Below are 26,234 nucleotides of genomic sequence, written 5' to 3' on the forward strand. Positions count from 1 at the left end.
TTAAGTGAATATAAAGAAGAAACATGGAAAAAAAAAAACATCGGGCAGTTTCCAGTATCCAAATGTAAGAAGGAGCAGTGTTCCTAACATGCGGTTAGCATGGACAGGGAACCTTGAACTTGGTAATAGGGGACACGGCAGGCACGGACACTCTTTGCATGGGCCATTTAGATTTTTTTTTTCATTGAGGACTGTAGCAGTTTTCTAAGAGCATCGCCTATTCACATCTGCCAAATGAGACTCATGTATTTGTGTCTGGAGACAGGTTAGTTCCTGGGGCCTCAATGGATACGCGAATAGACCCTTTCCCCCCACCTGACAGTTGGGACAGCATGGCCATACCACCATGTCTTTGGGTTTCATCCTAACAGTGCCCAGATTCTGGTGAAACAGCAGCTTTCTTGAAATTCGCTTTAAATGAGCAACTGGTGGATCTACTTTCTGAGCTAAGATGTGAAGGGAAAGAAATACCATGGGATGTAAGGCGGCAGGAAGACTATGCAGAAGCACAAAAGAATTTATTCCCTCACCCACCCCCCGCCAAATAAATAAATAAAATCTTAAAAAAAAATCTTAAACTGTTCACTTATGAGAGAAAACAGGTTGACACTTCGCATCACTCGCAAGCATGGTCCCCCAGGGAGGTGGGAGATGAGGGACTCACTGCTGCTGGAGAGGGTGGTTGGGGCAGAAGAGAGGCAACCTGTGTCGTGTTCAAGTGGTGCCCTTACAGGGCGGTGAAGAGGTCGCGTCACTTGCCCTGCACTGAAGACGCTAGACAAGCATTGGTAAAGCATGAACATTTATATTTAATTTACATTTTGACAATTTGCACATAAATAACAATGTAAACCAGTACGTAAACATAAGATAGTTTGTTGTTCTAGCAAAGTAAAAAGCCAATAACTTTGGTCAGTTTTAACTTTGATTAGAGGAAAAAAAATAAAACCACTGTTGATTGTGGGCTCAACATTCACATGTAAGAGGCCTACGAGGGAAAGTCAAATGGTGAAGAGAATCAAGACGTCTCAAGCCGTGCAGCTCTTGGTAAAAATACCCACAAATAAGAAAGCATAAAAGGGGAAAGAAGAGAACAAATGAACAGAACTGAGAGTATTTGGTGTCGATGTCAGTGTGTGATGCTTTGGTTTACCTACAATTAAGGACTGTGTTTGTCAAGCACTGATCCATAAAAAAAAAAAAATTGTCAGTTTTGCCACTGGTAGGAACAGATCAGTAAGGCTCTGAGGTTTCCCTGGATTATCCTAAGTTTGTTCTTTGCTGCAGGTTGACATTAGTGGCCATCAGTAGAAGGCTGACTATATAAACCTGGCTGATTAGTGATGCATCAGTTATTTAGGAAGGAAAGAGAGGTAGAGAAAAGTTAACCGTGGTAAAGGGAGTAATGGGACTTTACTTCCGTGACTTGGGTGTGACCACATAATCATAATGTGGCAAAACAAAAAGCAAACCATCTCAGACTGCCCTTACTGGTGAAAGACGATGAATCTCTCTCCCTGATTGTTACGCAGTCCCCACCTTTGCACCAAGGTTTTGGGGTCTCTTACAATAATAGCAAAGGGGTGCCCAAGCTCACCAATGTGATTGTGAGCTCAAGTGTTAAGCAAAGCCTCAGAAAGGATGGTTTTTTCCTTTTTTGCCCTTAGGAAAAAGTAGGTTCTTTTACATGGTTTGGCTCACAATTTAAGTGGTTATAAATATATTATATATACACATGGTATAGTGGTATAAATAGATTTATAAATATACATCACTCTTCGCTACACCTTGAATGCTGACTTGTCATCTTTGGGCTTAGCAGAGGAAAAGACGGCACACATTCTATCTTTCGGGAGCACACTTGGTTTCTCCTCTAGAGTAGCAAATCATTAGATAAGACATCACTTCCTGCACTACTGGACACACTCAATGAGGTAATTGTTGTTGAACAGCTTTGCAATGCCCTTTCATCTTTAATTAAATTAACCATAAAATGTAAAAACACAAATACTGAGGAAAATCTGGGTTTTACAGAAAAAAAATAAAATTGATGTGTTGGGGATGGGAATGTGCATTGCCTGCTTTTACCCTAAGACAACAAGAATACCCGTTTCTCGTGTTTTTTTTGTTTTGTTTTGTTTTTGTTTTTGTTTTGTTTTTAAAGTGTGGCCTGAGCCTATCTACCTCAAATCCTTCCTGGTAGAGCACCATGTTTGTGCAATTTTGACATAACAACAACAAAAAATCCCAATAACAAAACAACACCCAGACTCAAGCCCCCAAACCTCACATATACAAAACCACCTGTGCTTTGGGAACATTTTGCGGTGGTTTTAAACATGGCATTTTTGTCTTATTCACATTGTCAGATAATACATTGGGATGGAAAGGTCACGTGACCACGTCGAATGGTCACATGATTTGGGATGGGGTGACCCTGCTTTTTTGGAGAGGAAGACGGGTTGGCGAAGCCTTCCTGTCTCCTTTCTGATAAATCCTTGGCAAGGGGGAAAAGACTCGGAACTATCTACAGAAACACACAAGATTCCCTTTCTTAATTCCTCTACTGAAGTTATTATTGGGTAACTGCACACATTCCCCCCATTACACAATGCTGTTCAAATGACAGATCTTACGAGTTAACACATCAACTGTCTAACTTTGGCAATACCAAACCTCATTTTCAAACCATTATTACAGAGGGAGGTCAACCGAAGTAATGTATTTGTTTACTAAATTGTAGGTACTTAAACAGATGTGCAGAAATTATCTACAAAGAATGGCCACAAGACAAAACTATAACATTTATAACTCAAATTACAAGGAATTTTTCCAGTCATTGTAAACTTTTTTAATTATTGCTTTTTGAACGATAAATTGTATAATAAATTACGAAGGATTATCATTGAAAAAATAATTATGGCTAGGCAATAGTCTTAGCAATGGGAAGGCTATGCAAACATATCCACACAAATATTCAAAATACACAGGTTCAAATATATAGATGGGGGTGTAAATAAGTATATATAATATGTATATATATTGTCTTTTTCTCATTTATGCCCTGAGATTTCAGTAACTTTGGAGTTCCTTCTTTAATTCCAGAGAGGTGAGGGGAAACCATCTGCTGTCAGGAGAGCTTTGCAGAACTGGAATTATGTACAAGCATTTGCTACAGGCACCCTGACTTGCCAAGTCATAAGTTAAGAAACAAAACAAGACAAAACACTTTTTGTTTTCTGAAAATCTTAAGGATCCATTGGTTCAACTGTTTCCTGTTTGACCTTTACAGGCCCCAGAGGTAGTGGGTTGCTGTGAGCCAACTTCATGAGGGATGGGTCTGATGACTCATAAAGGCTACACCCTGAGAGGAGTCCATTCCCCATGTTTCTTTGCAAAGACACTTTCAGGCCAGTTTCTTCTTTCTCTTTTCTGACCACAGCCAGAATTTCCTTCTCCACCACAGAGGTCACATCGATGTCCTCCATGTCCTCCAGCCGGTCGGCATTGTCACTGATGTCAAACTTCTCGATTTCTTCGTTGATCCGGGTCAGATCCTCCAAGGGCATCCCCGTGGCTGGGGCCACAGGACAGTTCCCCTTCAGGTGGACCTTGAGGCTGCAGAGATGGATGTAGCTCTTGTGGCAATGGGCACACTTGTGGGGTCGCTCCCGGGTGTGTAGGCGCTTGTGGAGTTTCAGGTGCACAAACTGGGTGAACTTGGCAGGGCACACCTTGCACTGGTAAGGTTTCTCTCCAGAGTGGAGTCGCAGGTGGGTCTTGAGATTGCTGGTGCTGCTAAATCGCTTGTGGCAAACCTACAGTGCGGGGAAGAGGGCAGAGACGGGAAGACCAGAAGATTAAGAGTTAGGTGCCAGTGGGAAGGGCGAGCTTACATACCAACGCCCAGCAACCTGCGGGGCGAGCAGCCTCCCTGTGGCACCCATGGTGTGGCATTAGGCAAACAGGGAGCTGTGGGCACGCTGCGCGCGAGGAGGCGGCTACTTCCTCTGCCATCTTCCACCCACTGGAAGCTGGCTGGGTCACCGCCTCTGCGCATCGCAGATACGGGGGTGCCAGGCCCGTGGCCAGCCGGGCTCCTGCGCTGGTTCACCCACGGGCGATCGGACCCGCGGGGCCCGCTCCCCAGACATTTTCTACAAAGGGTGAAATTCGACGTCGAACCCTGCCCACCTGGCATTCATGTGGCTTCTCTCCCGTGTGTACCAGGTAGTGTTTCTGCAGGTGGGCGAGCTGAGTGAAGCCCTTGTTGCAAGTCTGGCATTTGAAAGGCCGCTCTCCGCTGTGCACTCTGAGGTGGACCTGGAAGGAAGGCTCATGTCAGGCCTGCGCCGGGGCTGGGGAGCCCTGGCATCCCGCTCAAAGGCCCGGGCACCGATGGCCCGGGCACCTTAACACAGCACCCCGCCCCCAGACAAAGCTCAGAAGGAACGAATAGAGTCCCCGTGCGTTTCTGGATGCTTTGCTTTGTATGAGCGAAAGGAGCACAAGCCACAGGCCAGCGGCACTTTCCACTTGCTTTTTTAGCCCAAACCCCCATTTGCGGCATCCAGAGGATGGTTTGGCGGGGAAGTCACTGGCCCCAAGTGGCACAGGAGGAAATGGCACAAAAGCACAGCGGCTTAGGGCCTGCCTGGGAGAGGGAGCCCAGGGCGTGACCCTGGGGTCGCGGGATTGAGTCCTGCATCGCGCTCCCTGCAAGAGCCTGCTTCTCCATGTCCCTGCCTCTCTCTCTCTCTCTCTCTCTCTCTCTCTCTCTCTGTGTCTCATGAATGAATGAATGAATAAATAAATGAACAAACAAGATATTTAAAAAACAAAGCAAACTGACACCTCTCCCATTTCCCCTCTCTGTCTCATGAATAAATAAATAAAACCTTAAAAAAATAAAAAAGCAAAGTGACACCTCCCCCACCCCCCCTTTCTCGGTCTCATGAATAAATAAATAAAATGCTAAAAAAAAATTTTAAAAAGCAACGTGTCACCTCCCCCCTCTCTGTGTCTCATGAATAAACAAATAAATAAAATGCTAAAAAAATAAAAAAGCAAAGTGACACCTCCCCCATTCCCCCTCTTTGTCTCATGAATAAATAAATAAATAAATAAATAAATAAATAAATAAATAAATAAAATGTCAAAAAAATAAAAAAGCAAAGTGACACCTCCCCATCCCCTCTCTCTGGGTCTCATGAATAAATAAATAAAATCTTTAAAAAATTTTAAAAAAGCAGTGACACCTCCCCCATTCCCCCGTCTCATGAATAAATAAGTAGTAAATAAAATCTTAAAAAAATAAAAAAAAGCAAAGTGTCACCTCCCCCATGCCCCTCTCTCTGTCTCATGAATGAATAAATAAATAAATAAAAGCTTTAAAAAATATTTAAAAAGCAAAGGGACACCTCCCCCATCCCCCCGCCTCCCCCCCCACCCCCCACGGACTGGTCCCGGCCGGGGCTCCCACGGTCGCAGAGGCGCCCAGGCCCGGCGCGGAGCCAGCGGCACACGGGCACACGGGCGCGCATGCGCGGACCCAGCCCACACGGGCGCGCATGCGCAGACCCAGCGCCACCGCAGTGCCGGAGCCAGCCCCCACGGGCGCGCATGCGCGGACCCAGCGCCGCCGCAGGTGCCCCGCAGGTGCCCCGCAGGTGCCCCGCAGGTGCGTGGGCCGCCAGGGCCCTACCTTGAGGTTGGAGAGCTGCCCGAACGTCTTGGCGCACACGTTGCACTCGTACTTGATCTTGCCGTTCTGCTTCTTGAGGGGGTAGGGCAGGGTCTTGTAGCCGGTCATGTTTCTTTTGCTTTTCATGAGATTCACGGCCTCGTCGCCGCCCGGGGCCGCCAGCGCCGCTGAGGTAGCGTGGGGCTGCACCACGTGCTCCGCCGAGGCGGCCGTGCCGGCGGTGGGCGAGCCGCTGGCGGGGCTGCTGGCCCGGTCCTTCATGCTGGCGGCCGCGGCGGGCAGGGAGAAGGCACTGTGCGGCGCGGGGACGAGCACCTGGCGCGCGTGGTCGGGCTGCAGCGGCCTGCGCGCCGCGTCCGAGGGCAGCGAGCCGGGGAGCGAGGCGGGGCCGAGCAGGGGGTGCGGGAGGCCGCCGCCGCCGCCGCCGCCGCCGCCGCCGCCCAGGAGGCCGCCGTACACCGGGTACAGCCGCGGGAAGAGGCTCAGGCCGCCCACGCCGCCCACGCCGCCCAGGCCGGGGCAGCCGACGCCGTAGGGGGGCAGGAGCAACTTGGGGTAGTGGGCGTTGTAGGAGGGGATGAAGGCGGGCGGCAGGTGCGGGCCCGGCGCGTACCCGGGGTAGGCGCCCAGGCCCTCGGGCCCGTAGGGGGCGTTCAAGTAGGCGTACGAGTCCCGGTGGTCGCGGAGGTCGCGGAGGTCGCGGAGGTCCCGGAGGTCGGGCGCACAGGGCGCCAGGGGCGACACGGTGTCGCCGGGGCTGCTGTGCGGGCTGCAGCTCTGGAGGCTCGGGTCGGGGCTGCTTCTCGCCGAGGGGCTCGGGGTGGTGGAGGACGGGAGGGGCGAGCGGGTGATGTAGGGGGGCCTCTCCATCCCGTAGGCTTTCAGAAAGTCCTCGGGCAGAGGGACCCGGCTCGGGTAGACGGCCCGGGGGTAGAAGGGCATCTCGGGGCTGCCGTCGGCGTCCTTCTCGGCGGCGAGGGGTGAAATGTTGGAGCGGCAGCAGTCCTTCCCTTTGGGGGGGTGGGAGTCCAGCTTCAGGATCTCCCTGACGCTGTACTCTCTCTTTGGGGCGTTCTTGGGGCACAGGTCGTTCTTCTCGGCGCTGGGCTGCTTCGGATGGCTCTGGGTTTGTGCTGCAACAAAAGAAAGGACGGTTACTCCAAGGCTCCAGAGAGCTCAAGTCAAACTGCCAGAGCTGTCCTGTCTCCGGCCGCAAGCGACAGCCACCTGCCGTCTCCACGCCCTGTCCCTCTAGAGGGCTCGGGGCCCACTCGCTCCATTTCCTTCTGGGCCTAACGGGGACAGCGGCAACATCTCCAGCAAAGAGGTTTCTACCGGTAAAAAGCGATGTATGATGGAAAAGTGCTGTTCAAGCTAGAACAGGGGGAGCCTCCATTGAAACGGGGTGGAAAAATCCTGGGGTGGGGGTGTCAGAGGTTAATAAAAGTCATTCTGATGTTCGCAGTACACCGAAAGGAAATCAGCACACCCTGCGAACGAGATGTGAAAGATTAAGACTCATTTCAAGTAACGAGCAGTCATCAGTTTTCGCCTCCATTCTTGTTTAATATGAATTTGATAAAACCCTCTTCAAACTGCCTGTGCCAGATAGACTAGCGATGTGGATGCCACCCCTTCCCATGGGGTTGCTGACAACACAAGAATGGCACCGAGGCTCTCTGTTCTGGTCTGACCAGGCTCCCAGCAACGCTGTCCCCTGGAATCACAAGGCGTGACATACTCATCTCTGCCAAACCACAACAGGCACTTCCCGAGCCAGTCCAATTACTTAGAGCACCAAAGAAAACAGGCAGCTAAGATGAAAGCATTTATTCTATATTATTACTCGGTAAATGCACTACTTAGGAACAGCAGCAGTTGAGGACAGTTCCAGACTCTCCAGGCCATCACCAGCCCTGCCCCTCCAAGCACACAGAGCAAACGATGCCTTTGGGGAAAGACCAATCAGAGCAGAGAAGGCCAAAAACTCCCCGCTCAGACTTCCCTGGAAATCAAAAGTAAAACAGATGCTGCTTCGCTGGAGCTCTGGTTATCAGAGGGCAATCACTCCCAACGGAACGGCCGCCCCACGAGGAGGAGGAGGTTGGAGGCATGAGCCATCCATGTGTGCGGATGCCTTGGGAGGCAGGGGAGAGCTCTTGGCCTCGGCATCGGAAGGGGACAGGTCTGGGGGACCATGCTGAAGCCTCTGTAAAAGCATCATTCGTTAGGTCACCCCCCCCCCCCATGCAAAAAGAAAGCTTCCGTTTGATTTCACTGAGAAAGCACTCCAGGCTTGATATCTGATAGGTCTAGAAATGAACTCTGTGGAAGTCCAGATTCTGAACTCTTCAAATCCATTCTCTGGGCTGACAGGCTTGAGGGATTCGATTCCAGTTTGAGAGGCTCTCGGAGAATGTTATCTCCTGCTAGCTGTTATCAGTTCCCCCCCGGGTGAGCCAGCAGCCCCAGAATAAACACAGCCAAGACACTATCAGGGAAGATGCTGATGGGGGCCGTGATGGAAGGCTTGTCGAGCGAGAGGGATTTCTGAAGCCACTAAACCAAAATAAATAACCCCTTATCGGGCCAATATCAGTCTTTCAGTGAGGCCCAGCAGGCAGGAAGTTCAAATTGTCACTTTTGTTTTTTAAAGCTGAAACGGTAAAGGAAGAGAGACAACTAAGTCGGGAAACTGATAGGCGAGGCATCTCACAGCCACAGGAAGGAATTCTATGGAGGTGAAAAAGAACAATCCGGAGGCACCCATTTGGGCGCACATTAGAAAAAAAAAAAAAAAAAAAAAAGATGGTCCCGTCATAAAATGAACATCAGAAAGAAACTTCACCATTTTCATGCGGCAAATTCTCCCTCAGACTCATCAATTTTTCCAGCGGCCTCAAAACTCTCTTGGTTCTAAAATTCAACAGAGCAAAGCCATAAGCAAGAAATGCACGTGCATCAGTAGCACCGTCCCTCCTATTTAGTCAGGTGTTCTCACCAGGCACACCTTAATAATTCGGTTATTAAAACAACGCTAATGATTGGGCCAGCAAACAGGAAAGTCAGAATCTATAATTTTCCATGCAAAATACTTAGCACACAGGGCCCAGCATATCGCAAATACACAATGAATGCTCGGTATGTCTTACGCCTCCACAGAAATAAATGTCTGTCTCCCTCCAAAACGATGTCCAGAGGGAAACGTTAGCCCCCTAACATGTTCTAAGGTGGAAGTCGTGGAGTCTGTGTGAAGGTACATTTTAAAAAATCATCCTTCAGCAGCTGAGTAATCAGTAGAGCTGGTGTCATTTCTGACTCTCCCACTCAGCAGCAGCTTGAGTTAACATGAAGAAGAAAATCAAGATCTGTTTTTGTTCTTAAATCTTAAATGGCTGTAGGCGGACGGAGTCATTTCAAGAGTGAACTGCTTCTGAAGGCTCTGAATGGCTTAATTATGCCGACTCACATTTTCGATCTATAATAAGAACCCCCAAGACTACAAGAAAGAACCTAGAAGTTCTGCAGTAGGCAAAACAAAGTCTGTTTTCAACTGAAACTGAGAAAGCAGATTAACATTTAGAAGTCTATAATTTGGTCAACTGTTTTCTAGATGGGTTGGTTAGATACATAGGGAAAAAAATACCAAAAAACTTGGGAGGGATAAGAGTTAAATTTAATAGTTTCTACTCCTTTTGTTTTTTTTTTTTTTTTAAACCCGCCAACTTGTGATTTCTGGCTACTTTTTTTTTTTTAACCTCTCAGTCTAATTCGAATCTCTTCTCAAAATTCTACCAATTGAACCATCACTGCCACTTAAAGTCCTCACGGAGATTCTGGCACAGACCTCTGTTGTGCTTGAAGCATGGAAACCCAACACAACTGATTTGAAGACACAATCTACCTATTAGGCCTGATGAAAGAGTGGAAATTTTCCTGATCAGAGGCTCAATCATCGGTTACCACACCTAAGACAACTGGTTTCACAATCGGCAGCAGGAGTCTTGGCTTAATGTGACTGGTTATTGTTCACTCTCTTGCTTTACCATGAATGCTGGACAAGGAAAGGATACCTGATAAACCAGCATTTAGGAAAAAATTCTGCATAAACAAAAAAGGGACGTTTGTGGGAACTAAAGTGTCATTTCACAGTATCCATGGACTCTGCTCTGAACAAAGAATAAGCACTTGAATCTTAAATACTGTGCAAAACCTTTCTTCGGGGGAATAAAAATGCAGGGCCTTTGAAACTACACCGGGTGAAGGATGTATGTGAAAAAGCTTCTTCGGGATTGGTGCAAAGTCACTGGGGAGATGGGGGGGGGGGGGGTCATTTCAAATGGAGTTACTGTTTGGAAAACAAAACAAAACACCACCTAGGCCTGTCTCTGAATCCCCACATGATTAAGTTCAAGAAGTGTAAGGAGACCCTCAAGAAGGGACTTGCCATGCTGAGAAAGTCAGGAGGAAGCACATCTTCCTGTGAGAGGCTCTGCTGAAACAGAAGCTGCCTTTTACCATTGGGCCCTGTGAGGTGGGCCTGGCATGTACAGATGCCGAAACAGCTGAATGGTTCCTGGGGTTCCTGGGATGCTCAGTGCAAACAACAGACTCTTGGGAGCTCAGAAGAGACATGAGGGAAAAAGACTGACACCTCTGGTCAGGACCTGATTCACCCCTCATGCTCCTGTTGGAAGCTGGCCTGTTTCCAGTTATTTCAAGACCTCTTCCTGAAGCTCAAAGGCGAACCCAAAGTGTGTGTGTGTGTGTGTGTGTGTGTGTGTGTGTGTGTGTGAAAGAGAGAGAGAGAGAGAGAGAACCATGAATGCAAACTTAAAAGGTGATCCTGTGAAGGAGATTTATAAGCTTTTCAGAAAACTGCAAATAAATACAGTACTGAGATCATAGGGAGGGAGATCAGATAAACTAGACAGCGTGGGGTGAGCACCAGCTAGCTCCAGAGTTGGCTTATCCTGACCAGGGCAGGTAATGAGTTTGTTAACTGGCCCTAAAGTTGAAGTCAAAATTCTAACTAATGTTAAAATGAACACTCACGCCAAATGTTTCAAAGGTGGAAATGTGAACTAAAACAATCGGGCCTTCAGGTAAAGCAAATCAGAGTGCAGCATCAGGAATTGGTGAACCTGAGTAAAGGGTCCTGGGAATTCTTTGTACTATTTTCGCAGCTCTTCCTTAAGTTTGAAATTATATCAAAACAAACAAAAAAGTTACAAAAACTTAGATGTCAAAACGTTTAACCCAAGAGGATCTAATTTTTTAAAAACTTCCTTAAAACATACCAGTCTCACCAAGAACACACAACATAATTACAACAGATTGTGGAGTTTTATGGTAATTCTTAAATTGCTCCTAGAGGTCACTTGAGAATGACTAAAATGAGGTAACCCTTTGTAGAAGGGCAGTGACAGTAACTTTAGGCAAATAAAAAAGTAAAAGCTTATAAACCTAAGGAACTGAGAATTTGTTAAAGTGAGAGGTGGCTACCATAATACTGATCAGGAGATTAGATAATTAGGTTATTCACATGAAGAAGGAAGCTAAGATATAAAAAATCTTTGAGCTATCCATTTAGAATTTTTTTTTTGAAAGACATTTATTTATTCCTGAGAGACTCAGAGAGAGCGAGGCAGAGCCGCAGGCAAGAGGGAGAAGCAGGCTCCTCGAAGGGAGCCCGATGAGGGACTCGATCCCGGGACTCCGGGATCACACCCTGAGCTGAAGGTAGATGCTCAACCGCTGAGCCACCCAAGCGTCCCTCCATTTAAAATAATATTTTAAAAATTATAGCTGTGAGTCTTTCTAGAAACAATCCGATGGGTTCTACATCAGCCCATACACTGATAGCCAAATGTTCATCTCGACGACATTCCAACACACGTCGTAAGCACGGACAAATCACCACAAACGAGGGCTATACCTTGCATATTAGGCATGTCAGGACCAATCCCCTTTATACTCCGACCTGCCCCCTTTTGGAAAGATTAGAATTAGACATCTATTTCTTCCTGTAACTCTCGGAATTAAACACTCAAAATAGCTTTTACCACGTTACATGATCAGGTTTCATACTGGGGAACAGGGACTACAAAAAAAATTTTTTTCCCTTTTCCTAGTCCCTTGTTTAAGCCACCTACTTGGCTTAACAAACGAAGCCATATAATTAAACAACATGTCATTAGCTCATAGGGGCAGAACTGACATTACTGGCATTTTTAATTTTTTGTTGTTGTTGTTCTGTAATCCACTTACTGAGACTCATCATTGTCAGCTCTCCGGGATAAGGGTAGTGAAGCCTCTCTGCAAAGTCCCGACAATACCACACAAGAAGCTCCTGGTTGGCAGGGATGGGCTTAATGGTGTAGAAGTAGATGTTCATCCCGTTCTGACACGCAGCCAGGTTTTGCTCCCGGGCAGAGTGCGCCGGATTCACATAGCGCATCCAGTTGCTTTTCTCCTCATTAAAGCCATCGATGAAGTGGAGAAGCTCCCCTCTGGAATAGATCTGCCCAAATGAAAAGACAGACGTGTGAAAACCAAAGGCAGCCCCAAAGCCGTGGAAAGCTTCCCCCTGCACCTGTAAGAACGAACACGGATTTCTCCTTCCCCTGCTGCCCACTTGGGAGAAAGGATGCAATCGGTGTAGCCAGAGCGGTCTTGAATCAGCAGAAATAAGGACGGAAACAGGTAAGGCGCGCTTTTGTCAGTTACCTTTTCCATTTCAGTTTTATCATCTTTTCGTGTTTGGGGAAAAATGACAGAAGAACGAAACACGACATTTCATTTAAGGAGCTGCCCCGGCCGGCTCAAACCACCAGAGAGTACTACTTTTGCTACCGCCGTGAACGGCAAATGGGCGAAGCGACTGACTTGGGTTCCGATTATGCTGACTTTGAGTGCTTTGAGTCACCGGGTAGAAGACCAAGCCAACCGAATACGTCAAACTGAGTCTCTCAACTTCTTCTCTGGCCTCTGTACTTGCCGTTTCCTACACCCCCGCCCAAGGCTTCAACTATGCAAACATCCTCCACCCCCAAGCCTCCAAGTCCAGAAGTAACACTTGTTCATATGAATACTTGGAACCCTGCCTTTTTGTGGAAACACTGGGTGGGGCAAAGGTGAACTTCACCTGCCATAACAAAGTGAACACCGGGACAGAAGCCAGGATTTGACAGTCTACTGAGAAGTCACTTTTCCTCTTGATAAACACGTTCAGCCTTGCACTTTTCTCTCAAGCCCAAGGAGGGGAGAGGGAGCCCTCTGATCTGAAAGGTGGCTGGCTAAAAAACACCAGCCTCGGAGCGACGGGCATGTGTTTCTCGAAAAAAAGAACAGGAAGAAACTGTGCTGTCCTTTAAAGGCAAGGCATCATGAGGAATTCAGAGTCGGCCCCACGGTAATACCGCTTCTGGTTAGCAGATGCACCCAGGCTATTTGGTAAAAAGGCAGAGGTAAGAACAGGAAAACTTAAAAACCTACATCCTTGCCGAAGCTCCTTTCTAAGCGAACTCCTTACCCCTCCACATGCCCTTTCCCTCTCGCTCTCCCTCTTTTTTTAAGGTGTACCACGTTTTCTTCAGACCTAAGAAATCTCCTTATCCGTGTAGGACCAATACCTGGTTATCTGCAACCCGTAGTCTTCAAGTGGTGGGGCACTGTTCGGAGCAGAAGGTTTGCTCTGACCCGACAGCAGGTTATGGCTTGGTTCCTAGTCCCATACTGACAATGATTAAGTCTACAAATCGCGTCTGTATTTCACTCAAACGTTATCAGAAACAAAAAGGAACTCTGTCCCTTTAACACGGGCAGTAAACACCAGAATCACTTTCTTTTAAGAGTAACTTCCTGTAAATTGTGAAGGGGGAAATACATGTGGCTTCATCAAAGCAGCTTGTGAGAGCTTTTGCGGTGTGTTTTGTTAAGAGAAAATGGAACAAGGCCGGGTGAATTCTGCTATCAAGAGGGGTTTTCAAGTTTGTTTACTGTGATGTGCAAACTTCCAGGAACATGGGGTTCCATCGTTCTGCACTCTTCACCGGGCGGAGACGGCTTTCTAAAGCTACCGGTATGGGATTCCAGTCAGCCTTCCATGGACTACGATTTACTGTATCCTCTGTCCCATGAAGTCATATGTACACACGCACGCGAAAATAAAATAACGCAGACGTCAAACGAACACTGCTCCTTCTCACCTCACTACACTGCCGTATATTATCAGGAAGATTAAAAATGTGCTGACTCACAGTACAGTTACAAGAAATGTCACTGGTTTCTCAACTGGAACATCCCTACTCTTCTTGGACTGTGTAATTTGCATGAAACTTTTTCTTTCCTTACAACAGATGTTCATATTCCTGCCAGCAAACTCAGGACGCCTTTAACAATATGTGGGGACTTTTCTCCTACAATATCCTTTGTATGTGAAAGATTGATCCATATGAATCCTCCCAAGGAAAGCATTTCAGTTACTTAACGATGAATCTTTAGTGACTAGGGAACCCGGGACAGAGACAGGAGGTTCTTAACGTATTTCTTGCCTCTTTAAAAAATGATCACGCCTTAATTCTTATCCTGGATGGTGTTAATTCAGACTTTTGACTCCCAAGAGTCACACACTTCTGTGGCTCACTTCTGAGAAGGCTTTATTGGCAATAAAGGCAAAAATGCACTCACTGACATTTTGCCCATTAGAAGTCACAAAGTAAATATATTTTAGGCATGTGTGATTCTTAAATAAAAATTGTGAGCACACAATTCTTAGTGAACCATTCTTAGTGCTCTGTCTTGTCTGGAAAATGGTAAAATAAATTTCTAAAAACACAAAACTTCCTGGATTAAAAAAAAAATCCTGTTTCTGTGGAACGATCTCTGAATGATCCCCAAACAGAAGTCTTTCAGAGATACTTCCCCAAAAGATATAAGCATCCTGGGTAAATATCGGCCAAAAGAAGTATAATCCAGGTTTGGTTGTTACCATGCAGCTGGTTCTCAAAAGAGTTCAAATAATGCTTCTTGGTCATCCTGTACGTTTTATGCAAGTTATGTATTAAAAAATTACTTTTAAATTTAGTAAGCGTATCTTTATTTTCTAATTGAGAAAAAGACAATATCCTAGAGAGACATCTATGGGAAGATGGAAAGCAGTCCAATTTGGTCTCTGTTCCCTGCTAATCCAGGGTTTTTTACTCAAAAACTGCACCTGCATCTTTAAGGTCCTTTCTAGTCCCGATATTCCGAAGGAAATTGTTTAGGCCAGACTTTTATGCTCTCACAAGATTGTAAGCATTTCCCGTATGCTACCGGGGTAATCTACATACCCTCAAACCCAATAAGTTTTAGGAGGCAGGCGCAAAAACAGTCCCAGTCATCTCCCTTCCTCTGGTGGCATCTTCCACCCATCCTTCCTTAACGGCATTTATTTAGCCTATTTTCAAGCTAATTCATTTACGATTACTCTTCCATTCAATTAAAGTTAACTCAGCAAGAAATCAAGAAGGGGTGAAATCTAAGGCTTGGTGACTCATTACTACTTCCTTGCAGAGAAATGCAAATGAACCTACCCTTGAAGCAAGCAGCAAACTGTTTCCTTTCATCACAAAGCTCTAATGAATTGCAAAAATTAAGATTCACATATAGTCCATATCTCCATCCCTAATCACCTACAGGCTGCATTTCTAGAGCCAAACAATTAACCAGCTTCAGTCACATTTGCTAACAATTCCCTGTGTCCACAGGGGCCCTGAAGACTTGTGGTTAAGACCCAGTACAGTTTGAAAAAGGAAGTGACCCAGCAATTCTGACTCCATTTTTTTCCCTTAATTCTTAAGGAGTCTGAAAGAACTTTCCCCTACTTACCCGCCAAAAGTATTTCCTGTTGGCATTCTTGGGAACAGTATCATTGGTGTAGATTTCACCTATTAGGGGTCCAAAACGTGTTCCCTTTGGTATGTATTCTTTACTCACTACTCCAATAACCTAAAGGGAGTAACATGAAATAATTACTTCAACTGTAAAATATTAACCAACTTTTTTTTGCGTCGAATTGTCAAGTGGTAGTACAACCAACAATGACAAAATTATGATACGGAGAGCAGTTATCAATGGTGCCTACATAATTTTAACAACAAGCCTCATCAGAGGGGGGAGCCACCTTCTAAGCTAGCTCCCAGATCATAAGCAAATACCCAACCAAGCATTAAAATAGTCTAAAGGATTATTCTCTGGTGACTTTTTCATTTTTATGATTACTTTTCATACTAGAAGAACAGAGAGGGTAACCAGAGTGTTTGATCGGATTTTAGAATCAGGTACTGCAGAAGTAGACGGTCAAGATTAAACTATTTCAGCCTGCTCCTAGTTTCTTATTTCTCCTTCTCCTTCAAACCATAAACACTGCATGCTTGAGGGGAATAAAATAGTTTTAACCTCAGAAACCAAAATAATGCTCTTCGGTTGCTCCACAAAGGCCTAGGGAACCAGAAGCAAAACACATTATATTTTTTTTTCATTCCAGATGAGGTTTGTGTGTGTGTGTGTGTGTGTGTGTGTGTGTGTGTGTATGTGTGTGTGTTTTCATAACTTGTAAGTTCTCTTTAATAGAAGTAAGATCTTTCAAGTAACTTTGTTCTCCTCTAGCATCTTCTACTCAACAGTGGTCAAAAGTCGTCCTTTGAAATGGAATTTATATTGAGGAGAGCTGGGGGTTCTGAGAGCTGTGGGTTCTAAGAGCTGAGGAAATGACCTTCTCAGACTGGATGTATCACACTAAGGCCTTGCTAAAGAAACATGTTAACTATGCCAGTTCCTCCTTGATCGTAAATTTCTTTAAGGGAGTGAAAAAAATCACCAACCACGAATCAGGAAGCAATTCATCACTATTCAAAAGAACTCCTCTGTAGGTAGTCCTGTGCAACATTCTGCAGTTACAGTTTCGTGCTGGTTTTTATTCAGTCACTTTCCCATTTTTATTATTATTCTTTCTTGTCTAAAACCTCCTACAAATTACTTATTGAATACCTTACTGAAATGGACCAAGAGGGGAGGGAAAAGAATATTTACTTCCAGGTTTTACTAAACCGGGTGGCTCCTGTGTAACTGTGTAGGTCCAAATACATGCATCAATCAATACATGCATTCCAACAGTGGAATCTCAGATTTTGGGTGTGAGATACACTGATACCTCGATAAATCTCCTCAAGAGCTTAAACCTGTTTAAATGGATATGGAATAAGCACATCTCCGTGGTTCTAACAGTCCAGTCTTTCTCATTTACATTTCTTATCAGCCAATGATTTTTTTTAAAACAACTTAATATTCAATATACAAGCCAATGGAGCATACCCAGACTGGAAAGACAGAAAAAAAGAAAAAAAAAAAAAAAGAAAGAAAATTTCCTACACCTAACACAAGTTGAAACAAGGTTGTGAGCTACAGTGTTATTTTTGGTACTTTATGAATTTCTGGCAGAGAGCTGAAAAAAGCAGATGTTCATCTCATCCTCCTCCTCTGCCTTCATTTACATTTATGTGCCCTTTCAATACGGTTCATCGTTACTGATATTTGTTGGCAGTAAAACTACTGGGGACAGGAGTACCTCAGAGCAGTCTTGAGATAAAAATACATACGAAAGCTTAAGTAGACTTAACTTATGCAGAGGATCATTATTGATGATACATTAATGAACCTAATTAATTTGAAAAATTCATGGAATTGACTTGTATGACACGCAAAGCATTTGGCATTCACATTCGAGAGATTATTCCATAATATCAAAATGACAAACAGGAAAAACAAATAATGTCATTTGTTGGTGAGCCAATAATTAGCAGTTGATATTTTCAACATATCCACTTTAAAGCAGTAACTTAAAGAAAGGTACTCAACTGGTTCATCAACTTTGTTTTAAATTATAGTCTCTTGCAGACAGTGTCTTAGGAGTCAGAGCTTGATTACCAACAAGTAGCATTACATTGAGGTCAGGTTTTTTTCCTTCTGAATTGCTCTTTTTTTTTTTTAAAGAAAAAAAACCAATGGGCCTCTTGGTTCTCATCTATCAATCTTACACTAAGAAAACACATCAAGTTTTCTTATGGCCAAAAAGAAATCGACTAGAATCTTATTCCTACAAAAGAATTTGCAGAAGACATATCACCCAGCACCAATTTGAGTACAACTATAAAGTAAGTCGCTGAGGAAGCTGGAAGACAGTACTTGCCATCTCTAACCTTACAAATGCAATTAAGCAAGCAAGACAGGAGAACAATTAAAAAGAGGAGGGTCTGTGGTGTAAGAGAAGTCTATGAGAATCCTTAAGCCCCAAACAAATAAAAGAACCTACACTTATTGTGGTGAGCATTTTGTAATTAAAAAAAAAAAAGCCAAAGAGCCTCAGTATTAGATTATCTTTACAAGTGGGACAGAGCCCTATTATTTTAAGCTCTATTATACACGAGCTATAGGGAACACATAAACTCACACAAGTGGATGAACAGAGACACAAGATAATAGAATTTCAAGGTTGGAAGGAATTGTGTAGCTTATACACCATCCCTATCCATTCCCAGCCCAGCACTTTTAATACCTTCATCTCAAATCCATGTCTGAGACATTATTCAAAAAAGGACATACAGGCTGCAATTCTAAGATTACAGTGCTCGGGTAGGTAACTGTGGAGGGGGAATAGGAACCAAGCTTGTTTTTAATGGGAAGTGGAAGACCAAGTCATATTCTCCCCTCTTGCCCCAGAAAGGTCCAGATGTGAATCTTAACCAACAACATTCTATCCCGGGAGAAGCACATGATACAGAGGAACCTGATGTGTGTGTTGGATCTCACAGTGCTAAACAGACTAATTAAGAATGTGTTCACCTAAGCCCAAGAAAAGAAAAACCAAAAAAACCTACTCAGGAACTGACCAGGGTCCTAAAGAATTATTACTAGGGGCAGGCTGCTGTCTGTGTGCCTTCCAGAAGCTTATCTGGGAGAAGACCCTAGCCTCCACCCTTCCTCGCCTCCTCTCTTGCTGCCCCTTGATCAAGCTCTTCCCTGCGACGCATGATGCCGGGAGCCAGCGCTTCCACTGCTTGGGCAGATCTGTCTCTACTCAGTGGCCTCAGTTAGAGAACACACCCTGATGTCTGAAGTTTCCAGACCAAAAAAAAAAAAAAAGGGCTTGTTTTTCACTGTACAAAACGAAGATTTCACAACTTAGGATGGGGGTTGCTGAAAGTCTGATATCAAGGAGAATATGAACTTGGTTTTTTGGGGTTTTTTTTGAAGCAATTCCTCCTTTAGGGAATAGACAAATGCACACACACACACACACACAGCAGTGGGCTTTAAGCAGGAACATTACTAGGGTTTAAATGTGGTATGAGCATCCTCACCCCAAATTACATGAAGATGCGATTTTAATTACTAGCTATCTCTTCCCCTCCCCGAATCCACCCCCCCCATAAGAATGACTTATTCAATTAAAATTCTATTTTGAATACAAGGACATTTGCATTGAGATGACTAGAACTCTGTAGTGGACGAAGACTTCAGCTTATAATTCACTTCATTTTTTTAAAAAAGGAAGTGGGGTGGGATGGATGGAGATGTTTTTGGAAGATTCCCTCCTTAGTTAGCTTTATATTAAAGGAAACATGGTAATGCCTTAGTACATTGTCTCACAAATAAAAAGCAGTAGAAAGAAGAGGGAATTGCAGGTTACAGAGAGATACTTTTTACAGATGGCTTGAGTTAATAATGGACTTCAATCAAAATAGACATTCGGTGAGTCCCCATCACCGGTCTGATGTTTATCACCACATGACTGGGAGGTCAGACTCAGAGCCACTGTGCCTCTTGAACATAAGCAAACTCGATACAGGCTACTGCTTCTAAAATATAACTGTTGAAATTGATCTGTCTGTATTCATGTATTCACAGAAGATTATTTCAGGAGGACAAGGGGAAAATCCCCCTAAAAGAATAACCCATCAGTTAAAAAAAAGTCTTAAAAGTTTTGAATAGTATGTCTATATTTGGTCTGAGTTCTGGAAATAGGAAGTAAGAACAGGCTCATTAAAGGTACAGAATGATTCTAAACCAAATCTAAAACTGAGGGTCAAGATCAGAAATTTGGTTCGTATGTTTTGTTTTTAAAACCAAAAGAAAAAAAAAAGGTGCTGACACATAGCACAAATTCATAATGAAAAATGGTCTTGTTAAAAAAAAAAAAATCCCCAAGTATGTCAGCACAACAGCACACAGTGTAACATCTTCTGTTACTTAAATGAAAACATATAAAGAAGGGCAAGATAAATCAGGGAGATAAAAACCCCACGTAGAAAGGCACCCCCCCTTCTATGGCTGGCGGGACTGAAAGAACTAACTGAATAATGTCAGTGTAAACATTTCATCCATTCTGAAGGTTTCCGTCCGACAACTGGCTCGCAGGTATCACACCCTCAGTGGCTCAATGCCACGTGCCTCTCTCACCGCCCTAAGGGAGCTGTCCTTTCCCAAAGTGCAGAAAGGAAGGAGAAAGAAGAGTAGGTACAAATTCCAGAGTTAAGTGTGAGACAGTATAACATTTGAGTTGGCTTCCTGGTTACTTTGATGATTAGGAACTGGAGCTGTATTATTTTCAAGTGTTTCAGTTAAATACAATATGGGACAATAGTACAGGAGGACCCTGATCTCTCATTAGGTTAGTGTTGGAGGATCCTTTTTAGGGATACAGACACTGTGTGAACATACCGAAATAGGAAGTTAGAAGTTCAGAGGAAAAAAAAAAAAAAAAAACAACAAACCAAACCAGCTTAATAAAGGATCAGTCTGAAAGATGTAAAGACGATAAATAAAACCACAGTGACACCAAGAGGGGCCAGTGCAGCATAATCAAGCACTGGCTGGGGAAGTCAGAACTTTGCTCCTAGTCGCGGCTGGGGCTGCTCACTAACACATCTCGGGCAAGGAGCTATCGTTCTGAGCCTTGCACTAATGATCTGAGGGCATTCCTTTATTTAGCTATGATTTTTAAGTAGAATGATGGAAATCGAAAAACAAGCCAAGAGCTGAACGGAGGAGAAGAACGTTATAGAATTAGAAGGCAAAGATGACCCACAGAACAGAGGTCTTGACTTCAGTGCACTGGGCAGGACAGGGCAACACGGCATAAACTGAACCCTGGGAACAGACCAATATTTGGTCAAATGAGATATGGGAAAAAAACACACTACACCTTTTAAAGCCACAGCTTAACTAGCCAAACAAATCCCACATTGATTCCACGGGCCACATATTATGAGGCTTTCTATTGAAAGGAGGGTTATTCTCAGAAAGAGGTATAATTAAGGCCGACCTCTGGGGTTAAGTTTTGGTAACGTTCACGTACAACTCCAATTTAAATATTGCTTTTTATAAAATCTGCCTCTATTTCTTCCACCAAGGGGGAGGGGGAAAAATTAAGCTTTAATGAAACTCAAAGCAGAGTTGCTTCTAGCTAATTTTAGACAGCTGTGTCTCCCCCTCACCAAAAACCCTGAACTCAGACGCACAAACAGGAAAGAGATCAAGTATTTCCCCAACAGGCTCCCCCGACTCCTCCAAATACCGTTCCTTGGGGAAGGAGGAAAAGTGATCTGATAGGGCTCCAGGGAACAGTCCCAGGATCGAGTGGTGGATTTCCACAGCGAGGAATCCCTTCTTTCTGGAGGCAGCCACAGAAATGACAGTGACCCTCCGGTAGTTGTGGTGGTGGGAAGTCTGGTGGGGGGGCGGGGGGGGGTCGATCCCCTCAAGCTCAGCTGTAGTCTAGTGAGGACTGACTGCAGTGGCTCAATTCTCACCAGAGGTGGTTCTGCGAGTTATTTCACAGCTACACATCACGCCTCGCTATAATCGTTATATAAAAGGGTAAACACAAATCCTTTGCTCCTTCCAAGTTTGGGTTTCCAGCCCCTTTGAAACAACAAAGAGTGTACCCACTTCAGAGGCCAATAAGGAATCGGCCTGCCAGCCCAGCCCGAGCAAAGGAGCTGCCGCAGATAAACAGTGGTTAGCTCTGAAGTCATCCGGACAGAGGACACTTTTACACGAACCCCTTCTCGGTTTTTACCATCACTTCAGTTCATAAACACGTCAAGGTTTTGAGCATAATTTTAGAAACCCAGCTCATAAAGCCGGCTCATTAAAAAGAATAAAGCCACCTAATGACCAAAAGGAGACAAAAGAAACACGAACCAGTTTTTTTTTTTTCCTAAGAAAGTTTTTTTTTTCCCCTCCCAAGCTATGGTACCACTGGAGGACGAGGGGCAGCGAGTCCAGGGTGGCCAGTGGCTTTTGCTCGAAGGCCGCTGACCGTGTCCCGGCCGCCTCGTGCTGCAGTGGGGCCCTGCCAAGATGTGTCAACTTGCCAGCAAGACTGAAGCGTGTCCTAATTAGGATGGGACAGTGGGGGGGCTGGAGGAACCCAGAAGGCCGAGCAGGAGCGCATTAAGTCATCAGTTATTTACTGCTCCTCCGCAGACCCTGGGGGGGGGTGGCAAGCAGTAGGCAGAGCTGCGCCAGGTGCCAGTCTGCTTGGGCAGAGAGCAGGCGCTTACCTCTTTGCTGCTCGGGCCATATTTGAAGAGCAGGTTCCTGGGGAGGGAGGCCTCTGCCTGCAGCGAGGCCGCTCCGTCGGCGCCGCAATCCCAGGGGTGGTCGTTCACTATGTAGGTACACTTCTCTTCGAACTCGGCCTCTGTCCACAGAGTCATGTCTGCGTCCTCCATGTCCATTTTCATGGTCCCGTCGCTCAACCGGGGAGACCTCACAGCACTGGAGCTACACTTCGGGGCAGCCTGCGAGAGAGACAGAAAGGGGGGGTGGGGGGGAGAGGCCTTTAATCCCCATTGTCCCGTGGCTCTGGCCGTCGGAGAGGCTGTGACTAATACAGTAGGGGCTGAGGCCTTTAAAAGCAGATGCAGGGCGCTTGGTACAGTTGAGTAAGAGCCCGAAAGCCGCGTAAAGAAGACTTGGCTTGAGGGAGCAGGGTTTTAAAATGCTACTCTGACTTGGTTCTCGAAAAAGAAAGACAGACAAGGCTGTGTGGCAAAGTCATGGGGGGGGGGGAGGCACACACACATACACACAAAAGCAAGCAAAGCAAAGCAAAGCAAAGCAAAGCAAAAAGCAGCACCTCGGGAGCAATCCCTGGCTTTGCCTCCCACAGCAGGAGGAGGCCGGGTGCTGCGGCCTAGGCCCAGGGCTCCCAGGGCTCCCGGGGTCACGGCCGCCAGACCCTCATTGCTGTGGAAAAGCTGCCTCAGAAGAGTGTCACAAACAAGGAGAGGAAGAGGAAGGAGCTCTGTCTGCCTCTGAATGAAGCTAAAAATGGAAAGCGCGTGTGGGGCAGGAGCGGAACCCGGCCAGCCTTTCCCAAATGGGGAAGACTGAACTTTCCCACCAGCTCCCAACGCAAAACAACTTTCAAAACAACTCGCCGCCCCCCCCCCCCTCCTCCGCGGCGCGCTCCCTTTCATCCTCTCGCAGGGAAGGCTGCAGAGGGTTGCATCCTGCCAGCATCACCCAGCAAGCTGCAGCCTTTCAGAGATGGTTCGGGAGCACAGGAAAAAGAGCAAAGGGAAGAAAAAGAAAAGAAAAAGGGGGAAAAAAAAAGGAGGGTGAAGTTTGAAAGGGGGGGGGGACTCCTTGGCAGTTTCCTTGGACCGGTGGCGAGCATCTCACCCCAAATTGCAAAAGCACAAACAAAGCCTCGAACTCGTCCATGGCATTGCCCCGCAGAGAATTCCTTGAGGAGCCCTCAGCTACAAATAGCACTTTCCATTTAAATCTGAAAGTGTACGAATTCCCAGAAGTCGCGGATGGGCTTCGGCTTTACTGTAACTAAAGTTGCAGCGAACACCGAGGGCTCACGGGACGCGCTGCGCGGCCACTTGTGCACTGATAAGGATCTTCCCGCAAGTGCCCCGCACCCCCTCCAGCCCCTCGCAGGCGGGAGCAGGGCTTTCCGGGGAAGGGGGTGGGGGGGGTGGAAGGTGAACGACTCCTGCCTCGGTTTCCCATCCGATGTTCGCGGGGGGAAAAAAAAAAAAAAAAAAAAAAAAAAGGAACACGGGCCTCGTTTCCACGTTAGAGCGCCTCCGAAGGTAGGCACCCCGGTCGGTGGATGGAAGGCTCCTTCCCGTCCTCTCTGCCTTCCCCTAAATAGGATGCTCTTCCAGAAAGGAGGCGGAGGCCAGTCACGCTTTTAAAACACACTTGCCTGTTTTCTTTTTCTTTTCTTTTTTTTTACTAAGTTCCAACGCGAACCCGTCGCGATGCCAAATCAACGTTAAGATAAAGCGAATTTTTTAAAGAAAAAAAAGGGGGGAGGAAAAAAAAAGCGAAATTCGAACACCCGGCCGACCCGGAGGAGGAGCAGGAGCGGGAGCAGGGGCAGGGGCAGGGGCAGGAGCGGGAGCAGGGGCAGGAGCAGCAGTAGGAGCAGGGGCAGGAGTAGGAGCGGGAGCAGGAGCAGGAGTAGGAGCGGGAGCAGGAGCAGGGGCAGGGGCAGGAGTAGGAGCGGGAGCAGGAGCAGGGGCAGGGGCAGGAGTAGGAGCGGGAGCAGGAGCAGGGGCAGGGGCAGGAGTAGGAGCGGGAGCAGGAGCAGGGGCAGGGGCAGGGGCAGGAGTAGGAGCAGGAGCAGGAGCAGGAGCAGGGGCAGGAGCAGGGGCAGGGGCAGGGGCAGGGGCAGGGGCAGGAGTAGGAGCAGGAGCAGGAGCAGGGGCAGGAGCAGCAGTAGGAGCAGGAGCAGGAGCAGGGGCAGGGGTAGGAGCAGGAGCGGGAGCCGGGGCAGGAGCAGCAGTAGGAGCAGGAGCAGGAGCAGGGGCAGGAGTAGGAGCAGGAGCAGGAGCAGGGGCAGGAGCAGCAGTAGGAGCAGGAGCAGGAGCAGGGGCAGGGGTAGAAGCAGGAGCGGGAGCCGGGGCAGGGGCAGGAGCGGGAGCAGCAGCAGGAGCAGGGGCAGGGGCAAGAGCGGGAGCAGCAGCAGGGGCAGGGGCAGGGGTAGGAGCGGGAGCAGCAGCAGGAGCAGGGGCAGGAGCAGGGGCAGGAGCAGGGGCGGGAGCGGGAGCAGGAGCGGGCTGGGCAGGGGGAAATGTTCGACCAAGTCACCCTCAAGCCGCCTCGAGCGGAAAGGGTTAAGGATTCCCAGGGGTGCGGTGGGCGGAGGGGAGAGAAGTGGGCTGCGAGTTTGACAGCTGCGGCCCCGGCGTCCCCGACCGCGCAGCCGCCCCGCCGAGCCGGGCGGGAGGGCGAGCCGCGCCGCTTACCGAGGGCGTCCCCGCGCGCTGCTCGGAGCAGAGGTCCGGCCTCGGAGGCCCGCGCCGCCGCCCGCCGCGCGCTGCGCATCCCCGTCGGCGCCCCCGCGCGGGCTGCGGGCGGACGCGCTGCGCTCCCCGCGGGGCCTCGGCCGCCCGACCTCGGCGGCGCACAGGTGCGGCGCCCGCTCGGCCTCCGCGCTGCTCTGGAGGGCCGAGTGCCGCCGCGGCGCTTTCGGTCTGTGTTAACCAGCCCCGCGGCTCGCTCCCCTCCCCGCTGCAGATTTCCCATTCGTCTGATTCACTCCCACCAGCGGCGGGAGGGGGGCGTGGCCACACCTGAACGCGCCCGGGCCGCGCCGCCCGCTCCCGGCCCAGGGCTTTCCCCCGCGCGCCCGCCCCGGCCGCCTCCCCCCGCGCGCGCGGGTCCCCGCGTGGCCCTGGAACGTCCCGACTCGCTCCGAGGCGCTTAGCCCCCACGCGGGCTCGGGCTGCGGCGGATTCCCGCCCCCTCCCTGCCCGGGCGCTCCAGGGGCGCTCCACGGGCCCCCCCGCCCTGTGCATTCCTTAACCCGAGGGAGACCTCAAAGTGACCTGAATTTTTTTTTTTTTAAATGGGTGGCGGGGGGGGGGGGAGCTGCAGCTCACCTCCGCACGGGGAGGGACACACAAGACGGACCCCAAGAGAGCGTGCGGAATTGTGTTTGCACTCCTCGTAGTAAAAGTGGAGCGGTCTCCAGTCCAGCTGGAGCCCCCGCCCCCATCCATCCCCCCCATGCATCCCCCCATCCATCCATCCCCCCCAAATAGTCCTCCAGAACCGAAATACATTCAGATCTGGCTGGGCAGACTAACTTGCCTCTTCCGACCGCTTAGTGATCAATAGGGACCTAGGGACAAGTTGTGATCCTACGGATTAAAAAAGTCTTGGCCTTTGCTGTGTGTGTGTGTGTGTGTCCCCCACCCCCACCCCCCGCCCCAAACCCGCAGCCAGACTTCCGCGGAGGAGCGTGTGAGCAAAGCGCAGAGCATTAATCGGTTCCCGGTTCCAGGGAATGTTGAACTGATCACTGCAAGCGGAGGGCAGACGGAGGCGGTAATTAGTGGGGCTCGCGCTACGCCCTGTCCGGCTTTTCCTCCAGCCCCACTCAGCCCCTCTGCTGAAGGAAGGACATCCTGTGATGATGGCATACAATGTCCTGTTTGTTTATTATTAAGAGCGT

At 47.6% G+C, this 26,234-nt stretch overlaps 1 protein-coding gene across 4 annotated transcripts; it reads right to left on the reverse strand.

Moving 5' to 3' along the window:
- Window positions 1-795: 795 nt before the first annotated feature.
- PRDM1 (PR/SET domain 1) lies at window positions 796-25,265 on the reverse strand. 4 transcript variants are annotated; one of them, XM_041725475.1, is made up of 7 exons: window positions 25,024-25,265; window positions 22,315-22,554; window positions 15,578-15,697; window positions 11,975-12,227; window positions 5,705-6,837; window positions 4,195-4,323; window positions 796-3,818 (listed from the first exon to the last, which is right to left on the reverse strand). In XM_041725475.1, exons 2-7 carry the CDS (start codon window positions 22,495-22,497, stop codon window positions 3,249-3,251), a joined length of 2,388 nt encoding a protein of 795 aa, XP_041581409.1. In that variant the 5' UTR covers window positions 22,498-22,554; window positions 25,024-25,265; the 3' UTR covers window positions 796-3,248. The 4 variants fall into 4 exon arrangements, with proteins under 4 accessions (XP_041581409.1, XP_041581393.1, XP_041581419.1 ...); XM_041725459.1 differs by lacking the exon at window positions 25,024-25,265 and adding an exon at window positions 22,893-23,204; XM_041725485.1 differs by lacking the exons at window positions 15,578-15,697; window positions 22,315-22,554; window positions 25,024-25,265 and adding an exon at window positions 13,339-14,896.
- Window positions 25,266-26,234: the final 969 nt, after the last annotated feature.

The sequence above is a fragment of the Vulpes lagopus genome, chromosome 1, assembly GCF_018345385.1.
Source record: "Vulpes lagopus strain Blue_001 chromosome 1, ASM1834538v1, whole genome shotgun sequence".
NCBI lineage: Eukaryota > Metazoa > Chordata > Mammalia > Carnivora > Canidae > Vulpes > Vulpes lagopus.

What these genes read in the sequence shown, in the direction of transcription:
- PRDM1 (XM_041725475.1), bottom strand. Translation starts at nt 22,497, where the DNA reads ATGAAAATGGACATGGAGGACGCAGACATGACTCTGTGGACAGAGGCC. An exon ending in ATGGCCCGAGCAGCAAAGAG is followed by an intron (nt 15,698 to 22,314) that starts GTAAGCGCCTGC and finishes TACTCCCTTTAG; the next exon opens with GTTATTGGAGTAGTGAGTAA. An exon ending in GCTGACAATGATGAGTCTCA is followed by an intron (nt 6,838 to 11,974) that starts GTAAGTGGATTA and finishes CTTTTGTTGCAG; the next exon opens with CACAAACCCAGAGCCATCCG.